The following is a 21287-nucleotide window of genomic DNA, read 5'->3' as shown; positions in this document are numbered from 1 at the left end:
TGGCAGTCAGTATAGATAGCATTGAGCTAGAGTGGTTTGTCATGGTATAAGTATAAGCTTCCTATGTTCATCAAGAGCATCCATATCTCAGTGGCAGAGCCCCTTCTTTCAGTGCAGAATATCCCAGGTTCAATCCCCGGCATTCCAGTTAGGGCTGGGAGAGATGCCTGCCTGAAACCTTGGGAAGCTGCTGCAAGTGAGAATATGCAATAAAGGGACCAAGGGTCCTCAGTAAGTCTAAATGGCTGCAGACTTTCGGGGAGAGCTTTTTCATTGGTTGGCACCAGAGGGCAATTTAGAAGTTTGCCCCCGTGCCAGCCCAAATACGGGTGAAGTAGTGTCCCAGATGGGGACAGCATCTGGGGAGGGGGGGTGGTAAACAGAAAATTATGTGGGGGGAATGGACACCCCCTGTCAACAGGCCTGCCTAAAAGGCAGGGTCAAAATCTAATAAATAATCCAATAATAGGCCTGATTCATCTAATCATTCAAAACTAGTTTTGTTAATGTTCGGCAACATTTGCATGAACCCACACCAAGTCGGGAATCTCAGATTCATCTCAGGCCTTAAATCTCTGTGGTGTGGGTATTGCCAACCCACATTAAACCTAGGTTTGAACAGCGGTGTGAACCTGGCCCTTGCAATATTTTGTTAGATTGTGAGCCCTTTTGAGAGAGGGAACAATCTTATCCCAAGAGCAACTTTCCCCCTACTTCTCTGTAAACTGCGTTGAGAACTTTCTTGTTAAAAGGAGACATATGACTATTCTTAATAATATAATAATAAATGTAGCTTTTAAGTCAGGGTGGAGTGGGATTGGATGGAGAAAACGGACCTTTTAGGATGCAGATAAAGTAAAAGGGGAAATTGCCCTTTAAATTACAGTTTTAAAAGGCTAGATTTATAAATGCCCCCCGCCCTTTAAATACTCCTGAGAGTTCTGCCTTCTGTTAGGAGGAACAAAAAAGGTGGGAGGATAATGGATCTTTCCCCCTTTTTCATGTATGTCTTTCTCCTTGTAATCTTGATGGAAAATTAAACCAAAATGGGGGCTTGAAAATTAATGCCTGATAATGACAGCTGAATCCCCGGCTGTCTTCAGCCTCTCGTAAATCAGAAGTTTTCGGGGAGAAGCAGAAGCAGGACTCTAAGGGTTTCTAGTTACAGTTGGAGGGGCGAGATTGCTGGATGGGCGGATGTCTCTCCTCAGAAGGAGAGCGCCATGGTGTCAGCATTAAGTGATGAGGCTTAAAGATAGCCATGTCAGGGTAATTGATCTTGAGTCGTTGCCTTTCCTGTCAGGGCCTGTCTGTCCCCTTACCCACAATCCCCATCACTTTGACAGCCCATCAGGAATATGGGACTTGGCCCAGTTTTGCCTTCATCCAATAACATTATGAAATTGATACTGACACTTCCATTGGCACTAATTTCTGTAAGACATTGGAGCCAGAGGACGAGTGATTTACCTTCTGTGGAAGTTCCAACATCCCCTGCTAACTGAGGGAAGGGGCACCTTTTTAAAGTGACAATTCCCTTTGTTTAGCAGGAGGAGAGCAACTGGCCCTATCTGTCCCCAGCACAGCATCCCTCCAGTGGCTGTTGCTGGTGTCTATCTTACGTTGCTGTTTGAGCTTGCGAGTCCTTTGTGGGGACAGGGAGCCATTTTATTTATTTATTTATTTATATTTCTCTATGGAAACTGCTCTGGGAACTTTTGTTCAAAAGTGGTATATAAATATTCGTAGCAGTATCCGTAGTGGTAGCAGCAAGTAGATCAATATAGCTGAAGAGCAGCTGAGCTGAGTGGGGGGGTGGGGGTGGCCGGGAAGGGATGGTTGCGGGGGGAACTTCTCCAAGCATGATGAAATGTAATTAGGAGGAGGGGAAGACATTTATTTTTTTCCCCAGGAAACAAGAAGGCAGCCGCCTAGTTTTGCTGGTTTTTAAGTATTGATGGGCAAACTCTGTTTAGCTCAAGTAACTTGGCTAGGCTTTCTTGGAGAGCTCTGGGTGGGGGAAGCCTTTTCTTTTCCTGAAGGCCCTAGTAAGTTGTGTTACTAGGGATGTGTTATTGCCCTCCGGACCAAAACACTGAGAGTGACCTGGAGTTAGAGAAGCACATCAGAGAGGCATCAAAGAGACACAGAGATATAATAGTGGGTGACTTCAATTATCCTCACATAAAGTAAAGTTGTGCCCTCGAGTCGGTGTCGACTCCTGGCAACCACAGAACCCTGTGGTTGTCTTTGGTGGAATACAGGAAGGGTTGACCATGGCCTCCTCCTGCGCAGTCTGAGATGATGCCTTTCCTCATCTTCCTTTTTCGCTGCTGCCCGATAGAGGTGTTTCCCGTAGTCTGGGAAACATACCAGTGGGGATTTGAACCCACAACCTCTTGCTCCATAGGCAAGTTACTTCCCCGCTGCACCATTAGGTGGCTAGACTGGGCAAATTCACATGCGGGTGTTGACAGAGAGGCCAAATGTCTGGACATGCTGAATAACTGTGCCTTAGAATAGTTGATTGCAGAACCAACCAGAGAGAAGGCGACCTTGGACTTAATCCTGAGTGGTGCACAGAGCCTGGTGCGAGATGTCAGAGTGGGGGAACAGTGACCATAGTGTGCTCCAGAGCCCTGCAGCACACTCTACATACCCTTTGAGTCTAGCTTCGATTAGGAAACCCAGTTCATAACTAGGTGGTACCATGATGATTCCAAGCTCAGGTCCCAGGACACTTGGGGCCCCAGAATGAGCCAAAGGACACTTGGGGCCCCAGAACAAGCCAAAGCTCCTGACACAGCATTGCTGGAGCTGAAATATGTGCACCCAGCAACTCAGCTTGGTATATGATCAGGAGAGACGGGGCTCTGTGAAAGCATTTATCAGTTTGTCACAGTCTTTCTCAGTCGTGGCTTGAAGCCAGAAGGAGGGGATATAATCCCTGCAACGTGGATAGGTTGAAAGAAAAGTAAGTAAGTGTGTGTGTGTGTGTGTGTGTGTGTGTGTGCTTGTGCGCGCATATACACACAATCCCAAACCTCTGATTCAGATGCTGAAAAGGCTCTTCTCTTATGAGTGTGGTGAGGGTCTTTATAGGTGAAACACAGGAACATAGGAAGCTGCCTTCTACTGAATCAGACTATTGGTCCATGCTGCTCAGTATTGTCTAAACAGACTGACAGCAGCTTCTCCAAGGTTACAGACAGGCATCTCTCTCTCTCTCTCTCTCTCTCTCTGAGCCCTATCTGGAGATGCCAGGGAGGGAACTTGGAATCTTCTGCATGCAACCAAACAGATGCTCTTCCCAGAGCAGCCCCATCCCCTAAGGGGAATAGCTTACAGTGCTCACATGTAGTCTCCCATTCAAATGCAAAAGAGGGTGGACTCTGCTCAGCAAAGGGGACAATCCATGCTTGCTAACACAAGAGAGCTCTTCTCCACACTGGAAATAAAACAGTTCCAACTTCCACATCCCTCTGTCCTCCAGTAATGCCTCCAGTCTTGCTGGAACCAGATGAAGCATGAAATCTTCTAGAAAAATGCTGCTGATACATCAGGCATTATAGGGATGGCGGAAGGCAATAATCAGATTCCTTGTCATTTGCCAACTGGGAATAGGAACATAGGAAGCTGCCTTATACTAAGACAGACCATTGGTCCATCTGACTCAGTGTAGTCTATTCTGACTGGCAACAGCTCTCCAGGGTTTCAGGCAGAAGTCTTTCCCAGTCCTACCTGGAGATGCTCCCAGGGATTGAACCTGGGACCTTCTCCACATAAGGCAGATGCTCTTCCACTGAGCTGCAGACCAAATTCTGGGAGGTCTTCCAAATGTTGTGTCATCACAATAGCTGGTCACAGAGAGGTAGGCCAGGTCCTTCAAGCTTATAGTCCAGGGATGCTCAACCCTGGGTCCCCAGAATTGTTGGACTACAGTGGTGTGTAAATATTCGTCTTCGACGTCATCATCCCCAGCCACAAGGGCAGTTTCCAACAACATCTGGGGACCAGTGTTCCCTTTAACAGGGATTCCCAGAATGTTGACTACAACTCCCAAAATCCCCAAGTAAAAGCCATTGCAGCTGGGGATGCTGGGAGTTGTAGTCAACAGTATAGAGGGAACACTACTGGGCAACCAAGGTTGAGAACCCGTGATCTATAGTTAGAAACCTTTCAGCTAAACCTTCCTGGCCAAGAACTCAGCTAATCAACAGGCGGTGCACAACAAGTAAAATACAAAAACAAACACCAAAAGCAGCAGATTAAAACAATATAAAAACAAATTTAAAACAGTCCAGAACCATTTTAACTAATAAAATATGCTTCAAAACAATTTTAAAACCTTGGAAGGCCAGGCCAAACAAGTAAGTCTTTAGGGCTCTCTTGAAGGCCAACAAATTAATTTCTTTGCCGCCTTTGCTATAGATTTACTCAGTGACCTTCAGCAACACTTTTTAAAAATTGTTTTGGGTGATTATTTGCAAGAAAAGAAAACAAATAGTATCAAGTCAATCACACCCTGCAAAAATCTAAGAGCTTAATCAAGTGTGTGTGTGTGTGTGTGTGTGTGTGTGTGTGTGTGTGTTTGTGAATTTAGGGGGAAAGAAAACTGAATGTATCTGCATATGAACATGACCGTGTGTGAACTTGACAAGCACGAAGGCATGGGAGTGAAAATTGCAGTATATAAAACACACCTTATGACCAGAAGAGATTAGAAAGCTGATATGGTGTTATTCCGATTGATTTTGCTGTTGTATTTATACCTGAAGGTAAAGAGCAGACACACTGGAAATCAATCGGCCCCACGCTCTATCCCCACTCCCTCTGCAGTGCTGTTTGGATGAAATGCTTATATCATTTTTACGGCGTGCCTCCGATAGAGATGAGCAAGCCAGGAGATTAATAGGCGCCTCCGAGGCCTTTCCCCAGCAACTGCCCATCTCTGGCATCATAAAGTGCATGGTCCTAGAGTTCAAGGTGCCCTCAAGGCGACGGTTTGGGACTGGGCTGGAAAAGCAGGAGGCGGAATTCAGAGGGAACTGCTCTGTGCTGTACCAGACCGTTCGGTCATCTAGCTCAGGATTGCTGGCCACACTGACTGGCGGCAGTTCTTCAGTGTTTCAGGTGGAGAGTCTTCCTCGCCATCACTTGGGGATGTCAGCAGTTGAACTCGGAACCTTCAGCATGCCAAACAGATGCTCTTCCATGCAGCGACAGGCCCCTCCAGATAATAGAATTAACATAGGAAGCTGCTAGGAAGCAAGTTCAGGGATGATACAGATGCAGAAAGGAGAGGTGGTCTTGTGGAGGCAAGCATGAACAGTCCCCTTTGCTAAGCAGGGTCTACCCTGGTTTACATTTGAATGATAGACTAGACTACCTGTGTGAGCACTGCAAAGATATTCCCCTCGGGGGATGGGTCCCCGCTCTGGGAAGAGCACCGGCATGCTTGCATGAAAAAGGTTCCCTCCTTGGCAACATCTCCAAGATAGGGCTGAGAGAGCTTCTTGCCTGCAACCTTGGAGAAGCCGCTGCCAGTCTGTGCAGACAATACTGAGCTAGATGGACTAGTGGTCTGATTCAGTATATGGCAGCTTCCTGTGCTCCAGGTGATCCATACAGGAGGCATCACAGCAGAAAAGAGGATGCAGAACAGTGTCTGCGGCTGCCGCCAACTCGTTTGGCAGCTACTTGGGAGCGGGACAGTGTCCTTTATATTCGGAAGGAGGGACAGAGGAAACTCACCAGCAGCCTCCCCCCAGTCAGGTCACTGGCTCTCCGATGAGCGAGTGCAAGCTTGGCGCTGGGCCCATGTCTGCCAATAAAAATTACGAAATTGATTTGCCTTTGTTTGCCTGACAGGATGAAGGCTCTTTTTATGAGACAGTAAATGCAATCCATCTCTGAGCACCGCCAGATTTTTAATTGTATTTGTTGTGCTTTCACTTACTCTGTTTTATGAGTTGCAGTTTCTATCCTTGCTGGCTGGGCGCTCGCCCCGGAGGAATGAGGGAGCACTTAGTTTTTCTGATCAGCAAAAGAGAGGGATTTAGCTTGGACTGTCGACATCCTCTGGAATGTTTGCGATTAACTATTTGCCTTTTGGTGTTGTCGTCAATGTCATCGTTGTTGTCATTAAAATAATAGTAGTAGTAGTAGTAGTAGTCAGCTGTTGTAAAAAGATTGCACGGACTGACTACAAACAAAGGCATGACAAGGTAGCAGGGATGATACACTGGAACATCTGCAAGAAATACAAGCTACCTGTAGCCAAAAATTGGTGGGACCATAAAATTGAAAAAGTGGTAGAAAATGAAGATGCAAAAATATTATGGGACTTTTGACTACAAACAGACAAACATCTGCCACACAATACACTAGATATGACTGTAGTCGAGAAGAAAGAAAAACAAGTCAAAATAATCGACATAGCAATACCAGGGGATAGAAGAATAGAAGAAAAAGAAATAGGAAAAATCACCAAATACAAAGATCTACAAATTGAAATTGAAAGGCTGTGGCAGAAGAAGACCCAAATAATCCCAGTGGTAATTGGCGCCCTGGGTGCAGTTCCAAAAGACCTTGAAGAGCACCTCAACACCATAGGGGCCACAGAAATAACCATCAGCCAACTACAAAAAACAAACTTTACTGGGAACAGTCTATAATTTGTGACAATATCTATAATAATAGCAACAATATTGATAATAAAATTCAGCCATTCCAGGTCCTTGGGAAGGACTCCATGTCTGGATAAAACAAGTCAGTCAATAACACCTGTCTGACTGTGTAAACAAGAAATAGTAATAATAATAATAAATAAGAAGTAGTACTTATTGCATGTATATCTCCTCCTATCAGCAAAATAGTGGGATTTAACTGCGGCCACCGACCGATTCCAGAACATTTGCGATCAACTATTTGCTTTTTGGCTTAATCAATCAATCAGTCAGTCATGATTTATTGCATGCATATGCTATCTATCTGCCCTGGGTATTTAAGAGAACGTCTTCTTCACCATGAGCCCCATCGCCTGTTAAGATCACCTGGAGAGGTTCGCCTGCACAAGATAGACACCAGCAACAGTCACTGTGTCAGGGACGGATAGGGCCAGTTACTCTCCCCCTGCTAAATAAAGAGAATCACCACGTTAAAAGGTGCTTCTTTGCCAAGTTAGCAGGGGTAACTGCTATTTCAATACATCACCATACCTAAAAAGGGTGCCATCCCACCCTACGATCCAAAAAGATACACGCTCAACCAGTGAATGGGGATCTCTGTGTGCTTCGATGTTCATTTATCCATGACAGCGAGGCAGCTGCTGGATCTGCCTCTGCATGGATGAAGGATGCTAAAAATAAGCTGTTGCAGTGAAAGGAGGAGACCATCAGTGGTGATTGAGAGCACAGCTGAAGGTTCCTTGGGGACACAGTAGCCGGAGGCATGAGAGTGGTGGGGATGCGTGGGAGGGCTGATGGTCAAGGAGTGAGGCAAGGAGGTTGTCAGAGAGCTGCGAGGCATGTATGTACAGGGGGCAGGGAGCTTTCAGAAGCATCTGCTCCCGAGAGGCTTCCACCTGGATGGATCACCTGGATTCACAGTTGGTAGTTGTCAAAACGGAGACAGAGAGTGGCACTGCCTGTCAGGGTGGCTGACAGCTCTGCTGACTAGAAGCTGTCTGGCAGTGAGGAAGAGTCCAACACAAGCGACTTCTGATTGCCTTTCATGCACCCTCCTCTCCAATTGTCAGGCTACAGAGGGATGTATATCAGTCAAAAGATACGTGTACTTAGGGTGAGTGTAGCAGATAAAATCTGGATAACAGACAGACCACTACCTCTCCTAGGTGCATAGGACGTTGTCTTCTCAGACAACTGGTCCATCCAGCTCAGTATTGTCGGCACTGACTGGCAGCAGCTCTCCAAGGTTTCAAGCAGGAGTCTCTCTCAGCCCTACCTGGAGATGCTGCCAAGGATTGAACCTGGGACCTTCTGCATGCAAAGCAGAGGGTCTACCACTGATCTATAGCCCCATCCCCTCTGCACAAGCTTGTCCTCATGTTAATGGGCAACTGGCATTCTCCCCAACTTCAAATGCTGTTCTCAAAAGTCCATCGGGCAATTATGCTGAAGCTTTAATGACTCCAACTTGTCTTGTCTCATTCCCACTTTCCTCTCCTAAATCCCAGGGGTCATTAGCTTTACAAATGTTTAACAGTGGGTGTGTCTTTCAAAAAACACCAACACACACACACACACACACACACCCCGCCCCCCCAAAACCTGCTAACTTTTTGTTTTGCCTCCAAATCGTACACAATGGAAAAGCCAAACTAGCCACTGGAGTCTTGAAACAGCCTCTCTAGTTGTTTTCTGTGCAGACTCCTCATAAAACTTCAACTCTAACAGATCAATGTTGTATTGATCTGAATGATGCCACTGTTTATTTGTATATGCCGATGTAGCGAAACGAATGCAGATCTGCAATGGCTTCGTGTCCTAGCTTCAAGGTTGAGGTATCCAGAGGACCATAGACAAGTTGGGGTTCAAAGCAGGCCATTTTCTCATGTTGATATTTGAGTGCTTTTACATGTATCCATTGGAGGAAAAAGAGGGGGGTTGCTTGGTGACCCCTTCTTTCCTGTATGGCAGGGTTGCCCAACTTTGACCCGCCGGCCGATATTGGCCTACTACTCCCATAATCCCTGGCTCTTGGCCACTGTGGCTGGGCATTATGGGAGTTGTAGTCTAAAGACAGTGGGAGGGATGAGGTTTTACAGCCCTGCTACACAGTATTTGGATCAGCTGCCCTTTTTAAGTCATCTGGAGGGATTGTGTCTGACTACGGCATGCTCTGGTCTGGATTGGGTAGGATGATTTCTCAGGTGCTGGTGATTAGGTGGGCCTGGTGGAAGTGGTGATTAAGATATGGATGAGGATTGAGTGGAAGGGGTAATTAGGTGGCACTTCCTGGCGGGTAGCCATTAAGACGGTGGCTTGCCTTCTCCATTTGCCTTTTTGCTATGGAGCTTACTGGCTGATATTCTACACAGTGTCCTGCGTATGCATCTTAACACAGTGTGCATGCAGTTGCACAAGAGTGCTCTTGTGCAAATACAGTTGCACGATGGCACAGCCATTGGAAATAGAGACCTGCCCCACAGATTCTCCACTGCTACTCTCCACAGAGTCTTCACCAATCAATATAGCACACTGACAGATTCCCCGTTCTGAGGATTTCTGCACCGGCTTCTCAGTGTCGTGGGTTGTGAGTCTAGACGACAACATCTGTGTGCACATCGCAGGCCAGGAAAATGCACAGGTGTGTGTCATAGCAGTGCATGCTATGCATGGGAATTGCACTCACCACTCCACTGTGCAGTTTTGAAGTTTGTTTGTTTTTTTAAAAAGCTTTGCTATCATCTGTCTTCAACACCATCAGTGCCAACAGTCGCTTAGGCTCCCTGAAAGCAACTAAATGCAGAAATGTAATCTGCAAAACGGAGTTTACAGGGGGGAAGGGGGGGAAATATATACCCCTGTCAGGGCTGCCAGGAGTCCTGCTAATCACACAACAACTTCATTATGTCCCACTCGGAAGAAGAAACAAGACTTGAAGTCTTGAAAAATGAGCAGGCTTTCTGTCTCTCTCTGTGGGTTTTTCTTCTTCTTCTTCTTCTTCTTCTTCACAATAGACAAATGCATTCGGAGCCCTCATTCTCTGGATGCTCTCAGAAGCGCCGAGAGACTCCAGTGGGTTGAAGACTCTCCTCTTTGTTACTCACATCCCATAATAAAGTAATTGTGCAATTAAAAATAGATTAGCGACAGGAGAGAGATCTCGCTTCCCTCCCCGCTACCTCCTTGGCTCAGGTAAATGGCAGGCCTTTTGAATGCATTTGAAGTGTGAATGCAGCAGCTTCTCCTCATCTTGCATTGACCTTCTCTTAGCCCCTGGCAGCTTCGACAAAGCCGAAGAAAAACTTCTCCAGGCGTAGATTTTTCTTCCCTCTGTTGTATGAATAAATTGCGTCTCTTTGATTACGGCACTGAGGAGTGTGTCGATTACTTCCCCCCCCTTCTCTTCAAGCTCAGTGACAGATTCTTTGGATACTTCCAGTGCATCCTGATCTGCCGATCGAACTTGTCAGCAGTGGTGGCACCTACCCAGAATGGTGCTGGGCTCTTGTTTCTCCCCAGCCTGGGGACATATAAAGCAGAGATGGGGGAATGGATGCTGAGGATGATGAATGATGGTAGATGGTTTATAACATTATGCATGGAGTAGAGAGAGTGGACAGAGAGGGGATTTTCTCCTTCTCCCACAAGACTAGTGCTGGGGTCATCTCATGAAACTGATGGCCAGGAAATTCAGGACTGACAAAAGGAGCTACTTTTTTCATACGCTGCATAATTAATCTATGGAATTCTCTGCCACAGGATGTGGTGACAGCTACCAGCCTGGGTGGCTTTAAGAGGGGCTTAGACAAATTCATGGAGGACGTCTATCAAAGGCTACTAGTCTGAGGGCTACAGGCCGCCTCCAGCCTTGGAGGCAGGATGCCTCTGAATACCAATTGCAGGGGAGGTTGTGTACTACAAAAGAGTAACAGCAGGAGAGAGGGCATGCCTTCAGCTCCTGCCTGTGGGCTTCCCAGAGGCATCTGGTGGGCCACTGTGGGAAAGAGATTGATAGGCCTTGAGTCTGATCCCATAAGTCTGTTTTTTATGATGGCCTATTGGAAATAACAGGCTTACTCTTGTGTAACATCATTTGTGCAACTTGCATGCACATAGCATTACTGGGCTGTTGTACCCTTGTGCAGTATGCCAACCACTGTTGTTGTTGATGATGGTTATGTTAATAAGCACGCTACCAAAGTCTTCTTAAACACTGTTGTGACTCCAATCCACAACTCTTGCTGTTGCAACCAACCTACAGGTAGTGCATTGGAACATGGAGGACCTGGCCAAATGGTGTTTCCAATTTCCATGATTATGATTTTGTAGTACACTACCTCAGACTGGATATCAGATCCCATGGCAGGGATATCATGGGCCTTCCAGGGTTTTTTAACTGTTTTAAAACTGTAAATGTTTGGCCTGGTTTTCTGGTTGGCCTGGTTTTGTTTTGTTTTGTTTTGTTTTGTTTTGTTTTGCTTTGCTTTGCTTTGCTTTGCTTTGCTTTGCTTTGCTTTGCTTTGCTTTGCTTTTTGTTTTCATTCATTCATTCATTCATTCATTAAGAGATTTAATATACCTCCCAATCCACAGACTCAGGGCAGTGTACAGACAAGAGCAGCATCCGAGATTTTAAATTAAAATAAGAGAAGGAGAGAGAGATGGGCAAATGCCTAGCGGAAAAGAAACATCTTCAATAAGAACTTAAAGACTGAAAGGGTTTTAGAACTGTTTTAAATGTTTGAACTGTTAATTGGTTTTATATTGAGGCTGTTCTTACGGTCATTCTAAATCAGGCTAAGGGAACCTAGCCCAATTTGGTATGTCCGTGAGAACCACAGGGCTTGCAGCCGAGCCCGGCTGTTTGCAAGCGGGTCACCTGCTTGAACACCCCTCCCCTTAGTCAATTAGCAGAGCGAGTACTCCGCTAACCCGGCTTTTTTGATTGTGAGTTGCCGTGCCGCGGCTCCACGCCGCAGCAACTCACGGGGAGACCCCCGGCGGGGAGGCTAAATGCAGCATCCTGGCTTGGGGGGGGGGTCTCTCCAGCATGCTCGGCGCATTTGCGCAGGGCGTACTGGAGTTTCTGGGGGGTGCGCAGCCCTCAAACTCCCCAGCCCCCGCCGGTTCTGTAAAGGAGCCAGCAGTCATGCGGGCAGCCGGTTTGGCTGCCCGCAGCCAACTGACAGGTTGTCTGCAAGGAGAACAGGCTAAGCCTGCTCTCCTCGCAAACCCCATCTCAATGGTTCCCACTGATCGTGGGAACTGCCTCATTGTTTTTTTTAATAGTTTTTGATTTTAACTGTTAATTTATTTTAATTGTTTTTATTTTAATGTAAACCACCCTTAGCCATTTTTGGAAGGGCGGTATAGAAATCAAATTAATGAATGTATGAATGAATGAATGAATGAGGAGGATAGGTTGACTAGGTGGTGGTGGGATTGTTATACCAAATGTCTGTTTTCTTTTTGTTTCTGGTCATTGACTGAAATAAAGATTGATTTATTGTTACCTTGCGGGAGAGAAAAATGTGGAGGTGGTGGTGGTTGTAGTATTACGTCACATCTGCCCAAAGTTGGAATTAGGTCTCTGCCCCCATGAGCTCACAATTTATTTATATGTTTTTTTCATTTATTTGTTTGCTTATTTTATTTGATAGATTTGTATACAGCCCACTACCAAAGTCTGTAGGTGGTTTACAGCATAAAACAAACCAAGAATTAAACAGTTAAAATATAGGAAAAAAACAGATATATTTTTTTTAAACAATCTAAAACTGATACGAATATGACAAATATGATGAATGTCTATATACCGCTTTTCAAGGGGAGGAAATGAAAGTAGGGATAAAGTGGGCAACAGTACGTCGGTTACACCTATTTAGGTCACATTACAACAGACTATGGAGGTGGGAATCCAGATCAGGACTTGCCAAGTGAGCAAGTCCTTCTGGTGGCTTTTCCCAGTCCTTCTACCTAAGGAAGAGCCAATCCAGATGTTGCAGTAAGCAAACAGGTTTGAACCACTGTGACCAGCAGCGTCCCACATTTGGATCATATTGTTCAAAGCAATTCTCCCTGTGGGTTGGGGCCTCTGCAGCAGGATTTCCAAATGCCAGTGATTATTTATTTATGATAGAAATCTATATCCTGCCTTTGTTAGGTGGCTAACAAAACAGACCCCAAAGAGCCCAGTAAAAATATCAATGAAATAAAATAGTAGCTAATAATTAAAAACACGCTTACTTGATATGGCTCCACAGTGGGCAAATTCACATCACGATAGCCCTGATTCATGTGGCGAGTTCTGGAAAACTCATCGCCAGGATGTGATTCCACATGACGAGTGTAGCGTCTTGATGGGTTCTAGAGATATGCACAACACTGGTTTCCCCGGCTTGGTTCAAATCCAAATCGGATTCAAGCCAGTCCGTACTGTTTTGGTTTTGCCACTCTCTGGACCAGGAACTGGTTCGGTTGGAATTTGAACCGGTTCAGGCCCAATTCGGAGCCCTACCAGTAGCAGGAACAGGGGCGGGTGGAGGGGCTCCTAAAGGAATAGTTACTCACTACTGCTGCCGAGATGGTCATGGTGGAGGCTCCCCCGACCCGCGTCAGCCTCCGCACCACCCAGTGTCCATTGCCAACTTGCTGGCTTGGGCCGTCTTCGTTCCGTTTCAGGCCCCTATGTGGGCATGGAGGCCATTTCTTTGACCTCTGCACATGCACACTGGCCATTTGTGTGACCCAGGTTATTTGTGTGACCCCAAGATAAAACATCTGCAGATGGAACAATGCTCAAAGCACTGGGATGGGGACCAGAAGTCCTGTCTCTTCACGACGTCCTCTGTTTTTCCCCAGGTCCTGTGGCTGTGATCAGTGGGGAAGAAGATTCTGCCAGCCCTCTTCATCATATCAATCATGGTATCACCACACCTTCATCACTGGATGCTGGCCCCGACACAGTGGTGATTGGCATGACCCGGATCCCCGTCATTGAGAACCCACAGTACTTTCGGCAAGGTCACAATTGTCACAAGCCGGATACGTGTAAGTGTTTTTCTTTCTTCTTCTTCTGAGTGTCAGGGTGAAGAAAGGGAAGGTAGTCAGGAAGAAATGAGTTGAAGAACTGCAAGCAGAGAAGCAAGAAGTTTGGAGGGAGAGGAAAATGGGTCTTGTATGGTCCAGAAACCAGAAGTGAATCTTGTGTCCTGAAAACCACAACATACATATAGGTGCTTCAAAAGGTGACTTGTTCTGTTTAACTTCCAATAATAACTTCCTTTAGCTGTGGTGCCAGCTTCTTAGATGCTGGCTTGCTTTGGGCATGCTACAAGAGATCCCAGTGAGAATCCTGGAGAGCGGAGATTCAGGGGTTTCAAAGGCCTCTTTGATATAAAGTTTCACAAAGGGCCTCCGATGTAGTCTTCCTGGGAATCCCCACATTTGTCATCTTAAGCAGAGAATATCCCCAAAGGTGAGCAGTGAGAAGTTCGGCAGTATAAAAACACCAAAAGGAAGAGATCTAAAGGGTCAAGTCGTTTCTTCCATGGTGGTTGTGCATAGAGATACAAGAGGTAAAAAGTGAACCACTCAGGATAACTGAATCAGTAATTAACACAGCCAGAACATCAGAACTGATACAATGTTAGCATTGCATAGCATGAAATGGCCCCAAAGAACTGATTCCTAAGACATAGTTTGCAGCAAGCACGGGTTCTTATTCCAAAGACTGCCAAGAGAAATAACTGATACAGAGCAGCAGAAGTCTGCAAATGGCCCTTTATAGAATTAGGCCTGGATTTCTGCTTTCCACTAATAATTGTAACGTCACTATTTTCATAAAGTCATGGGGAAAGTTCATAAAGTCTTGTGGTTTCAGATTTGTTGGTCTCAGATCAGAGATTGGTGCACTTTTTTTCCTAAAGAGGACCAATGGACATTGTCCAATTTTCAAAGTAACTGGCCCCTTATTATTATTAAAGCAGCAGACACCCATGGGGCCATTTTGGATAACTGAATCATTATGTCCAGTGGTTCATTTCTAGCCTTTTGTTTCTTGTAAGATTGCCTCTTTTTTTAAAAAAAGGAATCTCCATCCTTGAACAGGGATTCCCCCCCACCCCCAAAGTAAAGAACGTCTGTACTGAGTGAGAACTCATTTTTTCCAGTTCAGCAGGGGCCCTCATAAATCCATCGTAGCTGAAAACATAATGACTTAGGGCATGTATTGTTGGTCACCAAACTCCAGCTTTATTGATTTTCCAGAAGGGCTCCAAACCAAACCATATGAAAGGTTCTGCCTCACTTTCCCACCCGTCTCATATGCTTTCCATCCATATGCTTGGCTTTGTCTGTGTTTCCTACATCTAGTCAGGACAGTAGGGGGGCGGGAAATGTCACTGTTGTCTTGCTCCTAGAGGTGGGTTGTATCAGAAGTCCAAAGCGAACAGCCACTGTCAGTAGCAGGGATGTACACGAAGCATTTCAGTACCTTGAATTCAAGGGGCTGGAACACTCCGAGTGGCCCCAGCCGAATATTTTCAGCTGGGGGTGAGCAGGAGCTTTAAAAGGAAGAAGGCAGGTCTTACTTGCCCCTCCCTCACTCCACCACCACGCCTGCGCAGATGCCATTTATGTGCTGATGCCGCCCGTGGGCACCTGGGAACAGGGAACTTCCTGTTCCTGCGCAAAAGCAGCCATGTGGCATGGCTTTTCAAAACAGACACTGTGGCTGTTTAATACAGCCATGGGAGGTGACGGAGGAGCAAGGGAGGGTCAGGTAAGACCTGCCTTCCTCCTTATAAAGCGCCCGCTCTCCACCCTCAACCTGACCATGCACAAAGTGCTTCATGGACATCCCTACTCAGTAGATGGCCAGGCCTATGTTTGCTGGTTGGTTAGGGCTGGACAGAGTGTGGGTTGGAAATTGAACTTGGAGTTCAAGTGAATTTTTAGACATTTGTGTCCTCTTATCTAACAGGCAATAGGTTCTGGGACCTTTTAGCAGGGATGGAAGCTTTAATCATGCGTTTAATCAACTTCAGCTGTGGTTGATTGAACTGCAAGTAAGGTTGTACTGAACATTTACCACTTTCAGGGCCAAATTTGCAATTTTAATAGGGGTGGGGGAAAAATCCTTCATTTTAGATTTTGTGAGTATCCACCGTTATTCAGTCCTGTTTTGTGATGTTATCTTCGTTGAATACAGCTGGTTTGGGTGCTGTCCCCCCTCCCTTCCCCTTCTCCTCTTTTGAATTAGTCACAAGTGTAATCTCAACCAACTAGGGATCCCATAGTAAAATGGAAAGAATTCACAATGCTATTAGATTTGACTGCACAATGACATCACTGAGGGCAACTGGGGACTTTTTTCTTCTTCAAATGACCATTTTCAGGAGAGCCAAAAATCACCAAAAGGCAGAGCTGGTGATTTTTTTTTTTTAAAAGAACTGGTGATGGGGTTTTTCTAGAGCTGCTGATAATGCCTGCAAGAATGTGGGGGTGGGGGGCAGTTACTTTCCATTTAGCCTTGATTATAATTGAGGGCCAATTTTAATCAGCGGACCTGAAAGTTAAGTATATGCTTCTTTTAAGTTTTGGGGCTATTTTGGTCTAGTTTGTAACTGCAATAAAAAAAAACCAAACTCTTCCAGATGGCCATTTCTTCTGAGTCACCGTTTTTCTCTATTACATTGTAAGTTCTTTCTCTTGTCCTTCAGAATCTCAAAAATTGGCTGATAGATATTTGGTAAAATGCAAATGTTTCATCAGATATTCTGTTTTTTGGTCAGCTAAATTATCTGGTTTTTAATCAATTGCTGATATAGAATTACTTTTGTAGTTGATTAAACAAGTATGGTTTTATAATCTGTGGGGTTTTTTTAAATTCAGCTAAAAATATCCTTTAGTCCAGGGGTTCTAATCCTTGGGTCCCCAGAGGTTGTTGGACTACAACTCCCATGATCCCCAACCACAATACCTTTTGACTGTTGTGGCTGGGAATGATGGTAGTTGTAGTCCTACAACCTCTGGGGACCAAAGGTGAGAACCCCCGCTTTGTCAGTTTGACAACCTGACATTTAGATTCACATAATACAAATATGAATACTTATATTCAAGTATACTTATACTTAAATATATTCACATTACACTAGGCAGCATCCATTCCTAACTCTCCAAACCTGTGTATAAGGCAGTCATCTGACTCTGTGGCCCCATTCTGACATAATGCCAAACCAGAGCTAAAGGTGCCAGAGGTTTGAGTTTGTGATCCTCCAAAAGTGTAAAAGCGGTTGGTAGAAACAAAAGATGGGGCCTTCTCAGTTGTGGTCCCTCAGCTCTGTAACATCCTCCTAGAAGTGCTTTGCCAAGCTCCCTCCTTTAGGGTTTTTTTTTAAAAAGATGTTAAAACTCATTTGTTTAGAGAGGCTTTTAAAAGTTTTTCAGTACAGTTGGATGGCTGCTTAATGTTTAATTGGTCCAGTTTTAATCAATTTATTGATTTAATATTGAGTTTTATCCATGTTACTGTTCTGCATTTAATTTTATACTATTTGTATTGCTTTGTTGTTGCAAGCCACCCCAAGCAGTATTGTGATGGCAGGGGATATATAAATATTTTAAAATAAAGAACAAATAAATTTCCCTGAGCCTTTGGGAAAATAGCATGGTGTAGTGAGCTCAGTCCCAAGTCGAGTCCAAAGCTGGGGAGGGTTTCCATAAGAGGAAAGCTGGTCTTGTGGTAGCAAGCATGTATTGTCGCCTTTGCCAGGCAGGGTCCACCCTGGTTGCATTTGAATGGGAGACTACATGTGTGAGCACTGTACAATATTCCCCTTAGGGGATGGGGCTGCTCTGGGGAGAGCATCTGCAGGTTCCAAGTTCCCTCCCTGGCAGCATCTCCAAGATAGGGCTGAGAGAGATTCCTGCCTGCAACCTTGGAAAAGCTGCTGCCAGTACTGAGCTAGATGGACCAAGGGTCTGACTCAGTATATGGCAGCTTCCTATGTAACAGTGAAAGGAGCCCCACTTTGAGGGGAACCCTGTCCTCTCTGTAGTTCCTCAACACAAACAGAACAAGCATAGAAGTGTGCATTAAGGGCTTGTTAAATAAAAGTTGCGGCTGTTGCGAGCATGGTTCCTTCCACCCATTACGGACCTCCCCCACCCCGCTTTGGGACTGCTCTGTGCTTTGCACATGCCATAGCTGGGAGAGGGAGAAGAAGAGTGGAAGCCTGTAATCTGGAGTGAGCACCTCTAACTGTGGCAGCCTTTCAATCACCCAAGCAATGGGCTGTGTCCACTTAATTGCACTCGGCTTTGACTTTGCTTTAAATGTATTTATTTTTGCTCTGTTTGTACCAAGTAGGTGTGTGTGTGTCTAGGGGGTGGTGGAGTCGTTTTCTAGAGAGAGAAAACTATGGAGAAACTGCAGCATGAGCAGCCGCCCCCTTTCTAGGCTAACCTTTTCTCTGTTTGCATTCCTAGAATGCATCATTATAGGGTATTTTCTGAACCGTGATGGCTTGGTATTTTCTCTTGCTGTCTTCGATGGCATTTCTAAAGCATGCCAGCTGCTGTGCTTATGTGCATGACATTGGTTGACTCAGTGGATTACTGTTTGCCATGCTCTGGAAAGCCTCCCAGAGGCCAGTCTGGACATTTGGGATTGGCAGGAATCCTGCACAATGCTGGTGTGGTGGATTAAAACACTTCACAGGCTAAAACTTGGGAAGCAAAAAGTAGAGTCTACATGCCCCACCATTCATCGCTATGATCTGAAGGCATGTGATACTGCAGCCTTGCTGAAGCTAAGCAGAACTGAGTCTGTCCAGTACTTGAATGGGAGTCCACCTTTTGGGAACCCTGACCTTGAATTCCATGATGGAAGAAAAATAGGATACCATATTTAACTGAATCCAAGACTGGGCTTTTCTAAGTTCTTTGATGTTAGAAATCTGGGGTCATCTTACATTCAGAGCCCTGTTCCTTTCAGGTGAATACAGGTATTACCTATATTTAATATCTACCATATTTACCTGGATAGAAGATGACCCTGAATTTAAGACGAGCCCCTTTAAAAACAGAGGTTAAATACAGATTATATCTGTATAATTAAATACAGATTATATCTGTATTTACCCAAAAGGAAGAGGATTCTGAATCTGACCTCCTGATTTCTAACATCAGAAAACTTGGGGGGAAACTAATCTTGGATTCAGGTCAATACAGTATTTTAAGGGGGCCGTCTTAAATTCAGAGTCCTTCTATTTTGGTAAGTAGGTTTAACTGTAATACGTAATCCAGCCTAGGTCATGTACATTTAGTCAAGAAAGTGAGAGCAGCTTGTTTTTGAGGTCTTATGAATTAGAAACTTGACTTCTGTTAAATGAAAGCTCCGACACATTGAGGGTAGTGAATGCTGCACTCAGTTCTTTAATGCATGTTTTCTAAATTACAAAATTTACAAAAGACACACATGCCAGAATACATAAAAAAGAAAACACCCCAGCAATTTATTGCTGCTCACCAGGTATAGGTGGTGTTCAAGACATTGACGTTCCAGTGGTGTGTCTGCAGTAAAAGCTGGTGGGATGAGCGGTGGGGATTTCTCCCTGCCCCTGATTTGATTTTATCTGTTCAATCATAATTATTATCTGGCATGATCATCAAAGACCGATTCACTTTCTCCCCCTCAACTTGAATGCGTTGACTGCTAGATCAGGGGTACCCATCCTTGGGTCCCCAGATATCATTGGACTACAACTCCCTTCATTCCCAGCTACAATGACCATTGTGGCTGGGGTTTATGGGAGTTGTAGTCCAACAGCATCTGAGGATGCAAGGTTGGGAATCACTGTGTTTGATGGCTTGGTTTGTACTGCCAGGCTGTAATTAAACATCCTACTCTTTTTTTGGAGGGATTGTAGAGACTTAATATGGGCAATCCTCTAACCAGGAATGAGCACAGATGCTTTTTTAAAAAAGTGATCTGTTCCTAACCTTGTTTCCTTGGAAATATGTCCCATAGATTTCAACAGGACTCGTTTCCGAGTGCTTAAGATTTCTGCCAAAGGCTGATCCATGCAATAGGTTACAGAAGCATATTTAGTCATGGGATATTGCTTGTGCACACCTGGATCCAGGTATATAGTAGGGTTGTGCACAAAGTGCATTTAGTGTTCCATTCCAAGTTCTGAATGGAACGGAAAATACACTAAATGTTCCATCGGAACAATCGGATGAGCTGGTTGTTCTGACAGAACAACCTGGTCTGTTTGAATGGAATGACCCATTCCAAAATGGCTTCCAAAATGGCTCTTGCAACGGGGTCAGAACATCCCACTTTGGAACTGGTCATTTCGTTCCAAGCTCAGAACAGCCTCCTCCCCTTTTAGGGGTGTTCTGCTCTGACCTTGGAACATTTGAAATGGCCTGTTTCGAGATGGAACCATCCATCCTCCAAACGTTCTGCACACCCCTAGTATGTAGCCTCATAACTTTAGATTTCATCCCCAATAGAAACAAAACCTAGAGGTCAACCTAAATACTGTGCTAAATGGCCGCTGCTACCTAAAATGGAAGCCTCATGTCTAGCATCCAGCTCTTTCTTTCCGCTCCAAGTGGAGCACTTATGGTGCCTTACATAATTGTTCAGCCAATTTACCATTTCTGTCACTAACTCAGTACGTAAAGGAGCTTTTGAATTAGACTGACTCATACCTATGAAAGTATTAGGGAGAGTTCTTTTCCTTAGGAAGTTAAGTCCCCTGCTGTTAAGGAAAGCTGGAGACCTCTCTGCATCCATCCCAGCATCTGGTGATGTGTGCTAATTTGACAAGTGGGATCTTTTGAACACACGTTTGAAGTCCGGATAGGCCTTTAAAGGATACACCAAGCTGCAGTGAATCTTCTGCTGAGAATCCAGCTAGCCACCTTCAGTGCAATTAGCAGGGGCTTTGAGAAGTCTCAGAAAGCAGTCTTTCTGGCCTTGCTACCTAGATCCTTTTAATCAGAAGATGTCCCGGGCTGAACCTGGGACCCTTTGCATTCAACGGATGTGCTCTGTGACTCTAAGCTGCAGCTACTCTTCAGCATTCAAATTCTCAGATTCATGGAGGATAGAGCGATCAGTGTCAACATGCATGGATAGAATGTTTCCATTAGGGTCAGAGGGGGCATGCCCCTGAACACCAGGTGCTAGGGAGCACCAAGGGAAAAGGTGGTTATCCTCTTTTCCCTGCTTATGGACTTCCCAGATGCATCTGTTGGCCACTGTGTGAAGCAGGATGCTGGACTGAATCATGTGTCTTTGGTCTGATCCAGCAGGGCTTTTCTGACATTCTTATGAAAGAAGTAATGTTTAGTTGATTGGTTAGGTTTATTGAAATATTTTGATTGTCTATAAAGGTGTCACTGGTTAATCAGAAAGCAGATATTTTAAATAATAGGTATTACTATTATTGCAAGTATTTATACAAATTGAAGACAAGTACCATCGTGGAAACGGCTTTCCTTCTTGTGTGAGAGTGGGGGGATGAGTAAGATGGCATTTCTTGCAATGGCATACATGACTGAGAAATAAAGAATGGGCTT

At 45.0% G+C, this 21287-nt stretch overlaps 1 protein-coding gene across 10 annotated transcripts in view; it reads left to right on the top strand.

The window, feature by feature from the left end:
• Nucleotides 1–21287, top strand: part of NTRK3 (neurotrophic receptor tyrosine kinase 3) — a 364980-nt gene that overhangs the window by 213871 nt on the left and 129822 nt on the right. For all 10 annotated transcript variants that reach the window (XM_053272596.1, XM_053272592.1, XM_053272593.1 and 7 more), the window contains exon 12: nucleotides 13551–13739. In XM_053272596.1, the coding sequence (XP_053128571.1) occupies nucleotides 13551–13739 (189 nt within the window). The remainder of the gene's footprint in view (nucleotides 1–13550; nucleotides 13740–21287) is intronic.

The sequence above is a fragment of the Hemicordylus capensis genome, chromosome 10 (assembly GCF_027244095.1).
Source record: "Hemicordylus capensis ecotype Gifberg chromosome 10, rHemCap1.1.pri, whole genome shotgun sequence".
NCBI lineage: Eukaryota > Metazoa > Chordata > Lepidosauria > Squamata > Cordylidae > Hemicordylus > Hemicordylus capensis.
This window is presented reverse-complemented; position numbering and strand designations above follow the sequence as displayed.